This window comes from Lampris incognitus, chromosome 13 (genome assembly GCF_029633865.1).
Source record: "Lampris incognitus isolate fLamInc1 chromosome 13, fLamInc1.hap2, whole genome shotgun sequence".
In the NCBI taxonomy this organism is placed as follows: Eukaryota; Metazoa; Chordata; class Actinopteri; order Lampriformes; family Lampridae; genus Lampris; species Lampris incognitus.
In genome coordinates, this window is record NC_079223.1 from 49195108 (window position 1) to 49218605 (window position 23498).

The 23498-nt window shown below is 46.7% G+C and overlaps 1 protein-coding gene across 1 annotated transcript in view; it reads right to left on the reverse strand.

Annotated features, from left to right (window-relative positions):
- slc18a2 (solute carrier family 18 member 2) overlaps positions 1-22250 on the reverse strand; it is a 130779-nt gene extending 108529 nt beyond the window's left edge. Inside the window, exons 1-2 of the mRNA XM_056292198.1 lie at positions 22118-22250; positions 20381-20729 (exon numbers count right to left, since the gene is read on the reverse strand). Coding sequence (XP_056148173.1) covers positions 20381-20729; positions 22118-22250 — 482 coding nt within the window. The remainder of the gene's footprint in view (positions 1-20380; positions 20730-22117) is intronic.
- Positions 22251-23498: the final 1248 nt, after the last annotated feature.

Genomic DNA, 23498 nt, shown 5'->3' on the forward strand with positions numbered 1-23498 from the left:
CAAGACCACACCAAACCATCATGGTTACCACTCACAAGACCACACCAAACCATCATGGTTACCACACACAAGACCACACCAGACCATCATGGTTACCACATAAAACCACACTAGACCATCATGGTTACCACACACAAAACGAGACCAGACCATCATGGTTACCAAACAAAAAACCACACCAGACCAACATGGTTACCACACAAAAAACCACACCAGACCATCACGGTTACCACACACAAAACCACACCAGACCAACATGGTTACCACACACAAGACCACCCCAGACCAACATGGTTACCACACACAAAACCACACCAGACGAACACGGTTACCACACACAAGACCAAACCAGACCATCATGGTTACCACACACAAAACCACACCAGACCATCATGGTTACCACACACAAAACCACACCAGACCATCATGGTTACCACACACAACCACACCATCATGGTTACCACACAAAACCAGACCATCATGGTTACCACACAAAACCAGACCATCGTGGTTACCACACAAAACCACAGCAGACCATCATGGTTACCACACAAAACAAACCAGACCATCATGGTTACCACACACAAGACCACACCAGACCATCATGGTTATCACACAAAACCACAATAGACCATCATGATTACCACACAAAACCACCCCAGACCATCATGGTTACCACACAAAACCACAGCAGACCATCATGGTTACCACACAAAACCACACTAGACAATCATGGTTACCACACAAAACCAGACCAGACCATCATGGTTACCACACAAAACCAGACCAGACAATCATGGTTACCACACAAAACCAGACCAGACCATCATGGTTACCACACATACCACCCCAGACCATCATGGTTACAACACAAAAAACAAGACCAGACCATCATGGTTACCACACAAAACCACCCCAGACCATCATGGTTACCAAACAAAACCACAGCAGACAATCATGGTTACCACACAAAACCAGACCAGACCATCATGGTTACCACACAAAACCACCCCAGACCATCATGGTTACAACACAAAAAACAAGACCAGACCATCATGGTTACCACACAAAACCACCCCAGACCATCATGGTTACCAAACAAAACCACAGCAGACAATCATGGTTACCACACACAAAACCACACCAGACAACCATGGTTACCACACACAAAACCACACCAGACAACCATGGTTACCACACACAAAACCAGACCAGACAATCATGGTTACCACACACAAAACCACCCCAGACCATCATGGTTACCACACAAAAAACCACACCAGACCAACATGGTTACCACACACAAGACCACACCAGACCATCACGGTTACCACACACAAAACCACACCAGACCATCACGGTTACCACACACAAGACCACACCAGACCATCATGGTTACCACACACAAAACCAGACCAGACCATCATGGTTACCACACAAAAAACCACACTAGACCATCATGGTTACCACACAGAACCAGACCAGACCATCATGGTTACCACACACAAAACCACAACAGACCATCATGGTTACCACACAGAAAACCACACCAGACCATCATGGTTACCACACACAACCACACCAGACCATCATGGTTACCACACACAAAACCAGACCAGACCATCATGGTTACCACACAAAAAAAACACACTAGACCATCATGGTTACCACACAGAACCACACCATACCATCATGGTTACCACACAAAACCACCCCAGACCATCATGGTTACCACACACAAAACCAGACCAGACCATCATGGTTACCACACACAAAACCACACCAGACCATCATGGTTACCACAAAAAACCAGACCAGACCATCATGGTTACCACACACAAAACGAGACCAGACCATCATGGTTACCACGCACAAAACCACACCAGACCATCATGGTTACCACACACAGAACTACACCAAACAATCATGGTTACCACACAAAACCACACCAAGCCATCATGGTTACCACACAAACCAAACCAGACCATCAAGAGTACCATACACAAAACCACACCAGACCATCAAGGTTACCACACAAAACCACACCAGGCCAACATGGTTACCACACAAAACCACCACAGACCATCATGGTTACCACACACAAAACCAGACCAGACCATCATGGTTACCACACACAAAACCAGACCGGACCATCATGGTTACCAATTACAAAACCAGACCAGACCATCATGGTTACCACACACAAGACCACACCAGACCATCATGGTTACCACACAAAACCACACCAGACCATCATGGTTACCACACAAAAAACCACACCAGACCATCATGGTTACCAAACACAAAACCACACCAGACCATCATGGTTACCACACAAAACCAGACCAGTCCATCATGGTTACTACACAAAACCACACCAGACCATCATGGTTACCACACACAAAACCACACCAGACCATCATGGTTACCACACACAAAACCACACCAGACCATCATGGTTACCACAAAAAACCAGACCAGACCATCATGGTTACCACACACAAAACGAGACCAGACCATCATGGTTACCACGCACAAAACCACACCAAACCATCATGGTTACCACACACAGAACTACACCAGACCATCATGGTTACCACACAAAACCACACCAAGCCATCATGGTTACCACACAAACCAAACCAGACCATCAAGAGTACCATACACAAAACCACACCAGGCCAACATGGTTACCACACAAAACCACCACAGACCATCATGGTTACCACACACAAAACCAGACCAGACCATCATGGTTACCACACACAAAACCAGACCGGACCATCATGGTTACCAATTACAAAACCAGACCAGACAATAATGGTTACCACACACAAGACCACACCAGACCATCATGGTTACCACACAAAACCACACCAGACCATCATGGTTACCACACAAAAAACCACACCAGACCATCATGGTTACCAAACACAAAACCACACCAGACCATCATGGTTACCACACAAAACCAGACCAGTCCATCATGGTTACTACACACAAAACCACAACATACCATCATGGTTACCAAACACAAAACCACACCAAACCATCATGGTTACCACACACAAAACGAGACCAGACTATCATGGCTACCACACACAAAACCACAACAGACCATCATGGTTACCACACACAAAACCACACTAGACCATCATGGCTACCACACGCAAAACCACACCAGACCATCATGGTTACCACACACAAAACCACACCAGACCATCATGGTTACCACACACAAAACCACACCAGACCATCATGGTTACCACACTCAAAACCACACCAGACCATCATGGTTACCACACTCAAAACCACACCAGACCATCATGGTTACCATACACAAAACCACACCAGACCGTCATGGTTACCATACACAAAACCACACCAGACCATCATGGTTACCACACAAAACCACCCCAGACCATCATGGTTACCACACACAAAACGAGACCAGACCATCATGGTTACCACACACAAAACCAGACCAGACCATCATGGTTACCACACACAAAACCAGACCAGACCATCATGGTTACCACACACAAAACCACACCAGGCCAACATGGTTAACACACAAAACCACCCCAGACCATCATGGTTACCACACACAAAAACAGACCAGACCATCATGGTTACCACAGACAAAACCAGACCGGACCATCATGGTTACCACACAAAACCGACCCCGAGACCATCATGGTTACCACACAAAACCAACCCAGACCATCATTGTTACCACACACAAAACGAGACCAGACCATCATGGTTACCACACAAAACCACCCCAGACCATCATGCTTACCACACAAAACCAACCCAGACCATCATGGTTACCACACACAAAACGAGACCAGACCATCATGGTTACCACACACAAAACCAGACCAGACCATCATGGTTACCACACACAAAACCACACCAGGCCAACATGGTTACCACACACAAAACCACACCAGACCATCATGGTTACCACAGACAAAACCAGACCGGACCATCATGGTTACCACACAAAACCACCCCAGACCATCATGGTTACCACACAAAACCAACCCAGACCATCATGGTTACCACACACAAAACGAGACCAGACCATCATGGTTACCACATACAAAACCAGACCAGACCATCATGGTTACCACACACAAAACCACACCAGGCCAACATGGTTACCACACAAAACCACCCCAGACCATCATGGTTACCACACACAAAACCAGACCAGACCATCATGGTTACCACACACAAAACCAGACCAGACCATCATGGTTACCACACACAAGACCACACCAGACCATCATGGTTACCACACAAAACCACACCAGACCATCATGGTTACCACACAGAAATCCACAGCAGACCATCATGGTTACCACACACAAGACCACACCAGACCATCATGGTTACCACACAATACCACACCCGACCATCATGGTTACCACACACAAATCCACAGCAGACCATCATGGTTACCACACACAAGACCACACCAGACCATCATGGTTACCACACAATACCACACCAGACCATCATGGTTACCACACACAAAACCACAACAGACCATCATGGTTACCACACACAAAACCACACCAGGCCATTATGGTTACCACACACAAAACCACACCAGGCCATTATGGTTACCACACACAAAACCAGACCAGACCATCATGGTTACCACACACAAGACCACACCAAACCATCATGGTTACCACTCACAAGACCACACCAAACCATCATGGTTACCACACACAAGACCACACCAGACCATCATGGTTACCACATAAAACCACACTAGACCATCATGGTTACCACACACAAAACGAGACCAGACCATCATGGTTACCAAACACAAAACCACACCAGACCATCATGGTTACCACACACAAGAGCACACCAGACCATCATGGTTACCACACACAAGACCAGACCAGACCATCATGGTTACCACACACAAGACCCCACCAGACCATCATGGTTACCACATAAAACCACACTAGACCATCATGGTTACCACACACAATACCACACCAGACCATCATGGTTACCACACTCAAAACCACCCCAGACCATCATGGTTACCACACAAAACCACAATAGACCATCATGGTTACCACACAAAACCATCCCAGACCATCATGGTTACCACACAAAACCACCCCAGACAATCATGGTTACCACACAAAACCACCCCAGACCATCATGGTTACCACACACAAAACCACACCAGACCAACATGGTTACCACACACAAAACCACACCAGACCATCACGGTTACCACACACAAAACCACACCAGCCCAACATGGTTACCACACAAAACCACACCAGACCAACATGGTTACCACACAAAACCACACCAGACCAACATGGTTACCACACACAAGACCACACCAGACCATCACGGTTACCACACACAACACCACACAAGACCACAACAGACCATCATGGTTACCACACACAAAACCACACCAGACCATCATGGTTACCACACACAAAACCAGACCACACCATCATGGTTACCACACACAAGACCACAACAGACCATCATGGTTACCACACACAAAACCACCCCAGACCATCATGGTTACCACACACAAAACCACACCAGACCATCATGGTTACCACACACAAAACCACACCAGACCATCATGGTTACCACACACAAAACCACCCCAGACCATCATGGTTACCACACCATACCATCATGGTTACCACACACAACCACACCAGACCATCATGGTTACCACACACAAAACCACAACAGACGATCATGGTTACCACACACAAAACCAGACCAGACCATCATGGTTACCACACACAAAACCAGACCAGACCATCATGGTTACCACACACAAAACCAGACCATCATGGTTACCACACACAAAACCACACCAGACCATCATGGCTACCACACACAAAACCAGACCAGACCATCATGGTTACCACACAGAACCACACCAGACCATCATGGTTACCACACACAAAACCAGACCAGACCATCATTGTTACCACACACAACCACACCAGACCATCATGTTTACCACACACAAAACCACAACAGACCATCATGGTTACCACACACAAAACCACACCAGACCATCATGGTTACCACACAAAACCACCCCAGACCATCATGGTTACCACACACAAAACCAGACCAGACCATCATGGTTACCACACACAAAACCACAACAGACCATCATGGTTACCACACACAAAACCACACTAGACCATCATGGCTACCACACACAAAACCACACCAGACCATCATGGTTACCACACACAAAACCACACCAGACCATCATGGTTACCACACACAAAACCACACCAGACCATCATGGTTACCACACTCAAAACCACACCAGACCATCATGGCTACCACACAAAACCACCCCAGACCATCATGGTTACCATACACAAAACCACACCAGACCGTCATGGTTACCATACACAAAACCACACCAGACCATCATGGTTACCACACAAAACCACCCCAGACCATCATGCTTACCACACAAAACCAACCCAGACCATCATGGTTACCACACACAAAACGAGACCAGACCATCATGGTTACCACACACAAAACCAGACCAGACCATCATGGTTACCACACACAAAACCACACCAGGCCAACATGGTTACCACACAAAACCACCCCAGACCATCATGGTTACCACACACAAAACCAGACCAGACCATCATGGTTACCACAGACAAAACCAGACCGGACCATCATGGTTACCACACAAAACCACCCCAGACCATCATGGTTACCACACAAGACCACACCAGACCATCATGGTTACCACATAAAACCACACTAGACCATCATGGTTACCACACACAAAACGAGACCAGACCATCATGGTTACCAAACACAAAACCACACCAGACCATCATGGTTACCACACACAAGAGCACACCAGACCATCATGGTTACCACACACAAGACCAGACCAGACCATCATGGTTACCACACACAAGACCCCACCAGACCATCATGGTTACCACATAAAACCACACTAGACCATCATGGTTACCACACACAATACCAGACCACACCATCATGGTTACCACACACAAGACCACAACAGACCATCATGGTTACCACACACAAAACCACCCCAGACCATCATGGTTACCACACACAAAACCACACCAGACCATCATGGTTACCACACACAAAACCACACCAGACCATCATGGTTACCACACACAAAACCACCCCAGACCATCATGGTTACCACACCATACCATCATGGTTACCACACACAACCACACCAGACCATCATGGTTACCACACACAAAACCACAACAGACGATCATGGTTACCACACACAAAACCAGACCAGACCATCATGGTTACCACACACAAAACCAGACCAGACCATCATGGTTACCACACACAAAACCAGACCATCATGGTTACCACACACAAAACCACACCAGACCATCATGGCTACCACACACAAAACCAGACCAGACCATCATGGTTACCACACAGAACCACACCAGACCATCATGGTTACCACACACAAAACCAGACCAGACCATCATTGTTACCACACACAACCACACCAGACCATCATGTTTACCACACACAAAACCACAACAGACCATCATGGTTACCACACACAAAACCACACCAGACCATCATGGTTACCACACAAAACCACCCCAGACCATCATGGTTACCACACACAAAACCAGACCAGACCATCATGGTTACCACACACAAAACCACAACAGACCATCATGGTTACCACACACAAAACCACACTAGACCATCATGGCTACCACACACAAAACCACACCAGACCATCATGGTTACCACACACAAAACCACACCAGACCATCATGGTTACCACACACAAAACCACACCAGACCATCATGGTTACCACACTCAAAACCACACCAGACCATCATGGCTACCACACAAAACCACCCCAGACCATCATGGTTACCATACACAAAACCACACCAGACCGTCATGGTTACCATACACAAAACCACACCAGACCATCATGGTTACCACACAAAACCACCCCAGACCATCATGCTTACCACACAAAACCAACCCAGACCATCATGGTTACCACACACAAAACGAGACCAGACCATCATGGTTACCACACACAAAACCAGACCAGACCATCATGGTTACCACACACAAAACCACACCAGGCCAACATGGTTACCACACAAAACCACCCCAGACCATCATGGTTACCACACACAAAACCAGACCAGACCATCATGGTTACCACAGACAAAACCAGACCGGACCATCATGGTTACCACACAAAACCACCCCAGACCATCATGGTTACCACACAAGACCACACCAGACCATCATGGTTACCACATAAAACCACACTAGACCATCATGGTTACCACACACAAAACGAGACCAGACCATCATGGTTACCAAACACAAAACCACACCAGACCATCATGGTTACCACACACAAGAGCACACCAGACCATCATGGTTACCACACACAAGACCAGACCAGACCATCATGGTTACCACACACAAGACCCCACCAGACCATCATGGTTACCACATAAAACCACACTAGACCATCATGGTTACCACACACAATACCACACCAGACCATCATGGTTACCACACAAAACCACCCCAGACCATCATGGTTACCACACAAAACCTCAATAGACCATCATGGTTACCACACAAAACCATCCCAGACCATCATGGTTACCACACAAAACCACCCCAGACAATCATGGTTACCACACAAAACCACCCCAGACCATCATGGTTACCACACACAAAACCACACCAGACCAACATGGTTACCACACACAAAACCACACCAGACCATCACGGTTACCACACACAAAACCACACCAGCCCAACATGGTTACCACACAAAACCACACCAGACCAACATGGTTACCACACAAAACCACACCAGACCAACATGGTTACCACACACAAGACCACACCAGACCATCACGGTTACCACACACAACACCACACAAGACCACACCAGACCATCATGGTTACCACACACAAAACCACACCAGACCATCATGGTTACCACACACAAAACCAGACCACACCATCATGGTTACCACACACAAGACCACAACAGACCATCATGGTTACCACACACAAAACCACCCCAGACCATCATGGTTACCACACACAAAACCACACCAGACCATCATGGTTACCACACACAAAACCACACCAGACCATCATGGTTACCACACACAAAACCACCCCAGACCATCATGGTTACCACACCATACCATCATGGTTACCACACACAACCACACCAGACCATCATGGTTACCACACACAAAACCACAACAGACGATCATGGTTACCACACACAAAACCAGACCAGACCATCATGGTTACCACACACAAAACCAGACCAGACCATCATGGTTACCACACACAAAACCAGACCATCATGGTTACCACACACAAAACCACACCAGACCATCATGGCTACCACACACAAAACCAGACCAGACCATCATGGTTACCACACAGAACCACACCAGACCATCATGGTTACCACACACAAAACCAGACCAGACCATCATTGTTACCACACACAACCACACCAGACCATCATGTTTACCACACACAAAACCACAACAGACCATCATGGTTACCACACACAAAACCACACCAGACCATCACGGTTACCACACAAAACCACCCCAGACCATCATGGTTACCACACACAAAACCAGACCAGACCATCATGGTTACCACACACAAAACCACAACAGACCATCATGGTTACCACACACAAAACCACACTAGACCATCATGGCTACCACACACAAAACCACACCAGACCATCATGGCTACCACACACAAAACCACACCAGACCATCATGGTTACCACACACAAAACCACACCAGACCATCATGGTTACCACACACAAAACCACACCAGACCATCATGGTTACCACACTCAAAACCACACCAGACCATCATGGCTACCATACAAAACCACCCCAGACCATCATGGTTACCATACACAAAACCACACCAGACCGTCATGGTTACCATACACAAAACCACACCAGACCATCATGGTTACCACACAAAACCACCCCAGACCATCATGCTTACCACACAAAACCAACCCAGACCATCATGGTTACCACACACAAAACGAGACCAGACCATCATGGTTACCACACACAAAACCAGACCAGACCATCATGGTTACCACACACAAAACCACACCAGGCCAACATGGTTACCACACAAAACCACCCCAGACCATCATGGTTACCACACACAAAACCAGACCAGACCATCATGGTTACCACAGACAAAACCAGACCGGACCATCATGGTTACCACACAAAACCACCCCAGACCATCATGGTTACCACACAAAACCAACCCAGACCATCATGGTTACCACACACAAAACGAGACCAGACCATCATGGTTACCACATACAAAACCAGACCAGACCATCATGGTTACCACACACAAAACCACACCAGGCCAACATGGTTACCACACAAAACCACCCCAGACCATCATGGTTACCACACACAAAACCAGACCAGACCATCATGGTTACCACACACAAAACCAGACCAGACCATCATGGTTACCACACACAAGACCACACCAGACCATCATGGTTACCACACAAAACCACACCAGACCATCATGGTTACCACACAGAAATCCACAGCAGACCATCATGGTTACCACACACAAGACCACACCAGACCATCATGGTTACCACACAAAACCACCTCAGACCATCATGCTTACCACACAAAACCAACCCAGACCATCATGGTTACCACACACAAAACGAGACCAGACCATCATGGTTACCACACACAAAACCAGACCAGACCATCATGGTTACCACACACAAAACCACACCAGGCCAACACGGTTACCACACAAAACCACCCCAGACCATCATGGTTACCACACACAAAACCAGACCAGACCATCATGGTTACCACAGACAAAACCAGACCGGACCATCATGGTTACCACACAAAACCACCCCAGACCATCATGGTTACCACACAAAACAACCCCAGACAATCATGGTTACCACACACAAAACCAGACCGGACCATCATGATTACCACATACAAAACCAGACCGGACCATCATGGTTACCACACACAAGACCACCCCAGACCATCATGGTTACCACACACAAGAAAACCCCAGACCATCATGGTTACCACACACAAAACCACACCAGACCATCATTTTTACCGCACAAAACCACCCCAGACCATCATGGTTACCACACACAAAACCACAACAGACCATCATGGTTACCACACACAAAACCACAACAGACCATCATGGTTACCACACAAAACCACACCACACCATCATGGTTACCACACACAAAACCACACCAGACCATCATGGTTACCACACAAAAAACCACACTAGACCATCATGGTTACCACACAAAAAACCACACTAGACCATCATGGTTACCACACACAAAACCAAACCAGACCATCATGGTTACCAAACACAAAACCACCAGACCATCATGGTTACCACACACAAAACCACCAGACCATCATGGTTACCACACAAAACCAGACCAGACCATCATGGTGACCACACACAAGAACACCCCAGACCATCATGGTTACCACACACAAAACCAGACCAGACCATCGTGGTTACCACACACAAGAACACCCCAGACCATCATGGTTACCACACACAAAACCACACCAGACCATCATGGTTACCGCACAAAACCACCCCAGACCATCATGGTTACCACACACAAAACCACACCAGACCATCATGGTTACCACACACAAAACCACACTAGACCATCATGGTTACCACACAAAACCAGACCAGACCATCATTGTTACCACACACAAAACCAGACTAGACCATCATGGTTACCACACACAAAACCAGACCAGACCATCATGGTTACCACGCACAAAACCAGACCAGACCATCATGGTTACCACACACAAAACCAGACCCGAACATCATGGTTACCACACACAAAACCAGACCAGACTATCATGGTTACCACACACAAAACCAGACCAGACCATCATGGTTACCTACAACACAAAACCACACCAGACCATCATGGTTACCACACAAAACCACACCAGACCATCATGGTTACCACACACAACCACACCAGACCATCATGGTTACCACGCACAAAACCACACCAGACCATCATGGTTACCACACACAAAACCACACCAGACCATCATGGTTACCACACAAAACCACACCAGACCATCATGGTTACCACACACAACCACACCAGACCATCACGGTTACCACGCACAAAACCACACCAGACCATCACGGTTACCACACAAAACCACACCAGACCATCACGGTTACCACACAAAACCACACCAGACCATCACGGTTACCATACAAAACCACACCAGACCATCACGGTTACCACACAAAACCACACCACACCATCACGGTTACCACACAAAACCACACCAGACCATCACGGTTACCACACACAAAACCACACCAGACCATCGCGGTTACCACACACAAAACCACACCAGACCATCGCGGTTACCACACACAAAACCACACCAGACCATCACGGTTACCACACACAAAACCACACCAGACCATCACGGTTACCACACAAAAAACCACACCAGACCATCACGGTTACCACACACAAAACCAGACCAGACCATCACGGTTACCACACACAAAACCAGACCAGACCATCACGGTTACCACACACAAAACCACACCAGACCATCACGGTTACCACACACAAAACCACACCAGACCATCATGGTTACCAACAAAACCACACCAGACCATCATGGTTACCACACACAAAACCACACCAGACCATCATGGTTACCACACACAAAACCACATCAGACCATCATGGTTACCACACAAAACGAGACCAGACCATCATGGTTGCCACACACAAGACCACACCAGACCATCACGGTTACCACACAAAACCACCCCAGACCATCATGAGTACCACACACAAAACCACACCAGACCATCATGGTTACCAAACAAAACCACACCAGACCATCATGGTTACCACACAAAACCATCATGGTTACCACTCACAAAACCACCCCAGACCATCATGGTTACCACCCACAAAACCACGCCAGACCATCATGAGTACCACACACAAAACCACACCAGACCATCATGGTTACCACACACAAAACCACCCCAGACCATCATGAGTACCACACACAAAAGACCACACCAGACCATCATGGTTACCACACACAAGACCACACCAGACCATCATGGTTACCACACACAAGACCACACCAGACCATCATGGTTACCACACAAAACCACCCCAGACCATCATGAGTACCACACAAAAAACCACACCAGACCATCATGGTTACCAAACACAAGACCACACCAGACCATCACGGTTAACACACAAAACCACCCCAGACCATCATGAGTACCACACACAAAACCACACCAGACCAACATGGTTACCACACAAAACCATCATGGTTACCACACACAAGACCACACCAGACCATCATGGTTACCACACAAAACCACCCCAGACCATCATGGTTACCACACACAAAACCACACCAGACCATCATGGTTACCACACACAAGACCACAGCAGACCATCACGGTTACCACACAAAACCACCCCAGACCATCATGAGTACCACACACAAAACCACACCAGATCATCATGGTTACCACACACAACCATCATGGTTACCACACACAAAACCAGACCAGACCATCACGGTTACCACACACAAGACCACACCAGACCATCACGGTTACCACACACAAGACCACACCAGACCATCATGGTTACCACACACAAAACCACACCACACCATCATGGTTACCACACACAAAACCACAGCAGACCATCATGGTTACCACACACAAAACCACAGCAGACCATCATGGTTACCACACACAAAACCACACCAGACCATCATGGTTACCACACAAAACGAGACCAGACCATCATGGTTGCCACACACAAGACCACACCAGACCATCACGGTTACCACACAAAACCACCCCAGACCATCATGAGTACCACACACAAAACCACACCAGACCATCATGGTTACCACACACAAGACCACACCAGTCCATCATGGTTACCAAACAAAACCACACCAGACCATCATGGTTACCACACAAAACCATCATGGTTACCACTCACAAAACCACCCCAGACCATCATGGTTACCACACACAAAACCACCCCAGACCATCATGAGTACCACACACAAAACCACACCAGACCATCATGGTTACCACACACAAAACCACCCCAGACCATCATGAGTACCACACACAAAAGACCACACCAGACCATCATGGTTACCACACACAAGACCACACCAGACCATCATGGTTACCACACACAAGACCACACCAGACCATCATGGTTTCCACACAAAACCACCCCAGACCATCATGAGTACCACACACAAACCCACACCAGACCATCATGGTTACCACACACAAGACCACACCAGACCATCACGGTTACCACACAAAACCACCCCAGACCATCATGAGTACCACACACAAAACCACACCAGACCATCATGGTTACCACACAAAACCATCATGGTTACCACACACAAAACCACACCAGACCATCATGGTTACCACACACAAGACCACACCAGACCATCACGGTTACCACACACAAAACCACACCAGACCATCACGGTTACCACACACAAAACCACACCAGACCATCACGGTTACCACACACAAGACCACACCAGACCATCATGGTTACCACACAAAACCACCCCAGACCATCATGGTTACCACACACAAGACCACAGCAGACCATCACGGTTACCACACAAAACTACCCCAGACCATCATGAGTACCACACACAAAACCACACCAGACCATCATGGTTACCACACAAAACCATCATGGTTACCACACACAAAACCACACCAGACCATCATGGTTACCACACACAAGACCACACCAGACCATCATGGTTACCACACAAAACCACACCAGACCATCATGGTTACCACACAAAACCATCATGGTTACCACACACAAAACCACCCCTGACCATCATGGTTACCACATAAAACCACACCAGACCATCATGGTTACCACACACAAAACCACACCAGACCATCATGGTTACCACACACAAAACCAGAACAGACCATCATGGTTACCACACACAAAACCAGACCATCATGGTTACCACATAAAACCACACCAGACCATCATGGTTACCACACGCAACCACACCAGACCATCATGGTTACCACACACAAAACCAGACCAGACCATCATGGTTACCACACAAACCACCCTATACCATCATGGTTACCACACACAAAACCAGACCAGACCATCATGGTTACCAGATAAAACCACACCAGACCATCATGGTTACCATACAAAACCACACCCGACCATCATGGTTACCACACACAAGACCACACCAGACCATCATGGTTACCACACAAAACCACACCAGACCATCATGGTTACCACACAAAACCACACCAGACCATCATGGTTACCACACACAAGACCACACCAGACCATCATGGTTACCACACAAAACCACCCCAGACCATCATGAGTACCACACACAAACCACACCAGACCATCATGGTTACCACACACAAAACCACACCAGACCATCATGGTTACCACACACAAAACCACACCAGACCATCATGGTTACCACACAAAACCACCCCAGACCATCATGAGTACCACACACAAACCACACCAGACCATCACGGTTACCACACACAAGACCACACCAGACCATCATGAGTACCACACACAAACCACACCAGACCATCACGGTTACCACACAAAACCACCCCAGACCATCATGAGTACCACACACAAAACCACACCAGACCATCATGAGTACCACACACAAACCACACCAGACCATCACGGTTACCACACACAAACCACACCAGACCATCACGAGTACCACACACAAACCACACCAGACCATCGCGGTTACCACACAAAACCACCCCAGACCATCATGGTTACCACACACAAGACCACACCAGACCATCATGGTTACCACACAAAACCACACCAAACCATCATGGTTACCACACAAAACCATCATGGTTACCACACACAAAACCACCCCAGACCATCATGGTTACCACACACAAGACCACACCAGACCATCATGGTTACCACACAAAACCACCCCAGACCATCATGAGTACCACACACAAAACCACACCAGACCAACATGGTTACCACACACAAGACCACACCAGACCATCATGGTTACCACACAAAACCACACCAGACCATCATGGTTACCACACAAAACCATCATGGTTACCACACACAAAACCACCCCAGACCATCATGGTTACCACACACAAGACCACACCAGACCATCATGGTTACCACACAAAACCACTCCAGACCATCATGAGTACCACACAAAACCACACCAGACCATCATGGTTACCACACACAAAACCACACCACACCATCATGGTTACCACACAGAACCACACCAGACCATCATGGTTACCACACAAAACCACACCAAACCATCATGGTTACCACACCAGACCATCATGGTTACCACACAAAACCACACCAGACCATCATGGTTACCACACGCAACCACACCAGACCATCATGGTTACTACACACAAAACCACACCAGACCATCATGGTTACTACACACAAAACCACACCAGACCATCATGGTTACCACACAAACCACCCCAGACCATCATGGTTACCACACACAAAACCAGACCAGACCATCATGGTTACCACATAAAACCACAGCAGACCATCATGGTTACCACACAAACCACCCCAGACCATCATGGTTACCACACACAAAACCAGACCAGACCATCTTGGTTACCACATAAAACCACAGCAGACCATCATGGTTACCACACAAAACCACACCAGATCATCATGGTGACCACACAGAACCAGACCAGACCATCATGGTTACCACGCAAAACCACACCAGACCATCATGGTTACCACACACAAAACCAGACCAGACCATCATGGTTACCACACACAAAACCAGACCAGACCATCATGGTTACCACACACAAAACCAGACCAGACCATCATGGTTACCACACAGAAAACCACACTAGACCATCATGGTTACTACACACAAGACCACTCCAGACCATCATGGTTACCACACACAAGACCACACCAGACCATCATGGTTACCACACACAAAACCACACTAGACCGTCATGGTTACCACACACAAAAACAGACCAGACCATCATGGTTACCACACAGAACCACACCAGACCATCATGGTTACCACACACAAAACCACACTAGACCATCATTGTTACCACACACAAAACCACACCAGACCATCATGGTTACCACACACAAAACCACACCAGACCATCATGGTTACCACGGTCCATGCAGCAGTGGATGTGTCTTCCACATCTGGAGGAGTCTGTCACTGCTCCTTCCCATCTGTTGCAGATGTTCCTTCACATAACAGCTTAAATGTTATTGTGCATTGACCTTTGACTGGCTCTCTGAACACGAGGGGGACCGTGAATCATGACCACCGCCGTGGGCTACCCGAAGCTTCTCTGACCTCAGAGTCAACCTGTCATCACTGACACATGCTCGCTCCATCTTCCCCCTCTCCACTTGAGGATTAATGCCATTTACCCAGCATAATCAGTGGTGCCAGGCTGTCAGAACCACAGGCAGACTGGTGTGTACCACGTCCTCGCTGTTTGACGAGTTAAGGGCTGTTAAGGAGTCTTAAACTTTGATGAAACATGTTCACATTAAACATCCGCCCAATGCCCTCATGCTTGTCGCAGTGACCCGTGTTTCCAGCAGAGTTTCTCTTTTTGGATTTTCCCCCCTTTCTTCTCCCCAATTATATCCGGCCAATTACCCCACTCCTCTGAGCCGCCCTGGCTCCACCCCCTCAGCCGATCCGGGGAGGGCTGCAGACTACCACACGCCTCCTCCCATACATGTGGAGTCACCAGCCGCTTCTTTTCACCTGACAGTGAGGAGTTCCCCCAGGGGGACGTAGCGTATGGGAGGATCACACTATCCCCCCCCCCACCCAGAACAGGCGCTCTGACCGACCAGAGGAGGCGCTAGTGCAGTGACCAGGACACATGCACACATCCGGCTTCCCACCCGCAGACATGGCCAATTGTGTCTGTAGGGACGCCCGACCAAGCCGAAGGTAACGCAGGGATTCGAACCAGCGATCCTCGTGTTGGTAGGCAAGGGAGTTTCCAGCAGAGTTGACCCAACACATACAGTGACAGACGTTCTGATTACTGCACTTGTTGTCATGCAGCCCTGTCATACAGCAGACACGCCCTACGATATGCACAAATATGTAAATCAGACAACTTGTGGCTCATGAGACACACACATGTATTCATGGAAAACACACACATGTGCGTGCTCAGACATACACAGTGACAAATGCAAATAGACAACTGAAACATGTATGGAGCATAGAATATTCATATACTTATGGGAACACACACACACACAAAGAGTGTACAGGTGCAAACATAAGCATAAAAACGCAGACACACATACACCTCTTGACAATGGCCGGATTGATTGCAGTGCCAGAAGATAGAGATGATAGAGTTGGGTATAACGAAGATAGAGATGATAGAGAAGATAAAGATGAAGATAGAGTTGAAGATAGAGAAGACAGCGTTGAAGACAGAGAAGATGAAGTTGAAGATAGAGATGATAGAGTTGGGTATAAGGAAGACAGAGATGATAGAGAAGATAAAGATGAAGCTAGAGAAGATAGAGTTGGGTATAAGGAAGAGAGAAGATAGAGTTGAAGACAGAGAAGATGAAGTTGAAGATAGAGATGATAGAGGTGAAGATAGAGAAGACAGAGTTGGGTATAAGGAAGATAGAGAAGATAAAGATGAAGACAGAGAAGATGAAGTTGAAGATAGAGATGATAGAGTTGAAGATAGAGAAGATAGAAAAGATAAAGATAGAGTCGATAGAGCTGAAGATAGAGATGATAGAGGTGAAGATAAAGATGAAGATAGAAAAGATAAAGATGAAGATAGAGCTGAAGATAGAGAAGACAGCATTGAAGATAGAAAAGATAAAGATGAAGATAGTCGATAGAGCTGAAGATAGAGAAGCTAGAGAAGATAGAGTTGAAGACAGAGAAGATGAAGTTGAAGATAGAGATGATAGAGGTGAAGATAGAGAAGATAGAGATGATAGAGTTGGGTATAAGAAAGATAGAGAAGATAGAGTTGGGTATAAGGAAGATAGAGAAGATAGAGTTGAAGAAAGAGAAGATGAAGTTGAAGAAAGAGATGATAGAGTTGGGTATAAGGAAGATAGAGATGATAGAGTTGGGTATAAGGAAGATAGAGAAGATAGAGTTGGGTATAAGGAAGATAGAGAAGATAGAGTTGGGTATAAGGAAGATAGAGATGATAGAGTTGGGTATAAGGAAGATAGAGTTGGGTATAAGGAAGATAGAGAAGATAGAGTTGGGTATAAGGAAGATAGATAAGATAGAGTTGGGTATAAGGAAGATAGAGAAGATAAAGATGAAGACAGAGAAGACGAAGTTGAAGATAGAGATGATAGAGGTGAAGATAGAGATGATAGAGTTGAAGATAGAGAAGATAGAGTTGGGTATAAGGAAGATAGAGGTGAAGATAGAGATGATAGAGTTGGGTATAAGGAAGATAGAGGTGAAGATAGAGATGATAGAGGTGAAGACAGAGAAGATAGAGTTGAAGATAGAGTTGGGTATAAGGAAGATAGAGATGATAGAGGTGAAGATAGAGAAGATAGAGTTGAAGGTAGAGTTGGGTATAAGGAAGATAGAGATGATAGAGGTGAAGATAGAGATGATAGAGGTGAAGATAGAGATGATAGAGGTGAAGATAGAGATGATAGAGGTGAAGATAGAGTTGGGTATAAGGAAGATAGAGATGATAGAGTTGGGTATAAGGAAGATAGAGAAGATAAAGATGAAGACAGAGAAGATGAAGTTGAAGATAGAGATGATAGAGGTGAAGATAGAGATGATAGAGGTGAAGACAGAGAAGATAGAGTTGAAGATAGAGATGATAAAGTTGAAGATAGAGTTGAAGATAGACATGATAGACTTGGCTTTAAGGGGCGGTTGTAGTTGAAAATCAACTCTAGTTCACCTCCCTTGCCCAGTTCCAATAAAACCAGTTCACAGAAAATGGAACCCCTTAGAATTAACACACACACACACACACACACACACACACACACACACACAGCACTCGACTAGGGTAACAGAACTCACTTGTTGGTGAGTGGGCCGATGAAGGGGTTGGTGATGAGCTGCACGGTGGCTTTGGAAGCAAACAGCAGTCCCACCTTGACGTTCTCATTGAGCAGCTTGCCGTTTGACTTGGGGCAGTCAGAGGAGTTGCCGGCGGCCTGCGGGGCCGGCGTACCAGTGGTGGGCAGGAGACTCTGATCCGCGGACCAGGCCGTGGCGTTCCCACCGGTCACCCGAACGGTGTTGTCGTACAGAGACACGATGCTGTGAAAGGTCCTGGTGGGGCGGTCGTGCGGCGAGGGTGTGATGTTCTTCACCACAGGGGTGGACGCCTCATCTATGGCGTACAGGTAGCTGGGAATGATGGGCACTGACATGCACACAGAGGAAAGGAGGAGGACAGGAACTGTGAAAACATACAACCTCTAGTACTGCTCATTTGGCCCAAGTGAACCGGCTCTGCTGAAATGCCAGAAGATACTGGGTCACTGCAAAGCAAAGCAGGAGTGGATCACGTTCATTCGTTCATTCGTTCATTCATGGATTAAGTTCATAAAATGAAATCCCGGCCACGTATCTTAGAGACGGAGGATTATTAGAGTAACAAACTCGGACAGTTCTGGTGCATGGAGACCTTCCTTAATGATACAGGTGCTGCAGAGACGTCCGCTCAGTCCTCCACCAGAGCCCATTTGTGCGTCTGTCAAAGACACGTGTGCACCTTACGTTTTGGTCTGCTTTGGTCTGGTTTTGGTCTGGTTTGGTCTGGTTTTGGTCTCGTTTTGTCTGGTTTGGTCTGGTCAGGTTTTGGTCAGGTTTTGGTCTGGTTCTGTCAGGTTTTGGTCTAGGTTGGGTCTGGTTTGGGTCCGTGATGGCGGGGGTGACGTTGGAATATGTGCCTTAAGGAGCAAGAAGTCAAATCAAGTTAATTTCAGTGCATTTCAACACACTTTACACTGAAGAAAACGTAAATACATAAAAGAAAAACGGATCAAGAACACTACAGACAAAAACAACAATAACACAACAACAACAACAGAAACAAAGTAACTAAAGTAACCCAAACAGCCGTGATAACGAAGACGTTCCCACAACACGGGGCCAGTGTGTGAGTGAATGTATTCGTCATCACAGCTCGGCGAAGTAAGTTTGGTTGGCTTAGATGCACTCGGTCCTGGTCTGAACTGGTTTGTACTGGCAGTGAGCTTGTGTAATTGTTTTACATTTTAATCCAGTTGTGTCTCCAGACTGTCAGCACTGCCAATGTAGTGGCTATCACTGGAGAGAAGAAGGCTGTTCAACAAGGCGACCCCCCGGCCCCCCCCCCCCAACGCGTTTTCCTGTATGGCACGTGTTCGGCATCCTGCATGAGGAGGCTCATTTGCTGATAACCCTAATTTGTGTAAGTGAATGAAGGGGGGGGGAAGGTGCATTTTCATGTCTGTGCACAGAAATCCCCCCCAGAGCAAAATCAGGTTTATGCAAATCAGGAGGCAACACAGCAGGCCACTTTCAGCTCAATTTAAGGTGAAGATCGCCCAAAATAAGCCAATATTTCATCTTAATTCTAATTCTACAGGCGTCCCCCTGGGATTACTGCTCAAGTTTATTTAGGTTAGTCGTTTGGCAGAGTGAACCACACACACACACACACACACACACAACAGACACACAATTAATTGCATCTAATTAAAAAGGACACCGTTATTTAGCTCAGCTTAAGGATCCCTGACAGGTGTGAAGAGCACTTTCTCCTACCGACTACAGTGAGCAGCATGTTGTCCAGGAGCAAGGCGACGAAGACGATGAAGAGGATCAGTTTCCTGGACTGTCGCTCCTCTCTCAGCCACACCAGCAGCTGGGACTGCCGGAGCGCGTCTATCAGCCCCATGACGGTGGTCCTGCAGGGACTCGGCGAGAAGAAAACCCACCTTCCGTGAAACTGCTTCTCCTGTTCTCCTGCAGGGAGAGGGAGAGCGCGAGCGAGAGAGAGGGAGAGCGCGAGCGAGAGCGCGAGACAGAGAGAGAGAGAGGGGGGGGGGGTATAAGTAACCTAACTACAGCTGCACGGTTTGTGAGCTATTTTAGGTGAAAAATTAAGCAATGCTTTTTTAAAGCATTTCACACGCGCACACACGCACACACACACACACACACACACACCAATCACCTCATTTGTAATCAATACAGCTGAAAGACAAAGCCATGGCAGACAAGTTTCGACTGATTAATAAAACGTGTTTTCTTGGAAAAACGCGAGGCGGCAAAACTCATGAAACGATTTCAAACCAAATTTGTAAAATAAAAACCAACCTCACCTCAGACGCACGCTGGCGACATCCCTTTGGTCCAACAAGTGTAAAATGTTTGCAGGAGGCCGTCTCTCCTACTTACCGCACGGCTCGTTGACGTCATCCAACCTTTATGGACCATATCAACACCCGGTCTGCCTTTCTTTTTCCGCTCTCTCTCTCTTTTTCTCCTCCTTCACCATCACCAATTCGCTCACGTGCCCACTTTAAATTCTCTCATTGTGTCTGTTTTATCGTATTGTATCTTCTTTGTGTTGTCACATTGTTTCTTTTTGTATCTTTTTTGTCGATACTGTATCATATTGGATGTATGTTATCGTATCATTTTGTGTCTTTTTTTGTATTGTCATATTGTTTCTTTTTGTATCTTTCTATCATATTGCATCTTATTGTACGTATCTCATTGTGTAATTTTGTATCTTTTTTGTCATATTGTATCTTTTTGTATCTTTTTTGAATAGGGGGAAAACAAATAGAAATATTTATATATATATATATATATATATATATATATATATAAATCTAGTGAGTCAAGTAAATTCTTTATGAGACAGTACAAGCCTGTTTCATGCCATAATTGCTTATGACCCAATCCACACACCAAAGTCACGGGGATTAATTGGTTACGCAGCTCTGGCGAGGTTTTGGTGGTTGTGTATTGTCATATTACTCTTTTACGTCTACGTAAAAGTACATTACTGAATGTACTTGACATGTTCGTCCTGTGAGGTTTCTGAGAAACCTTTTAAATAAGAGCATGGCGTCAAGTCGACTCCATCTGATCACATTTCAAGTTTTGCGCATAGAGATTGCACTGTTGAGTAATA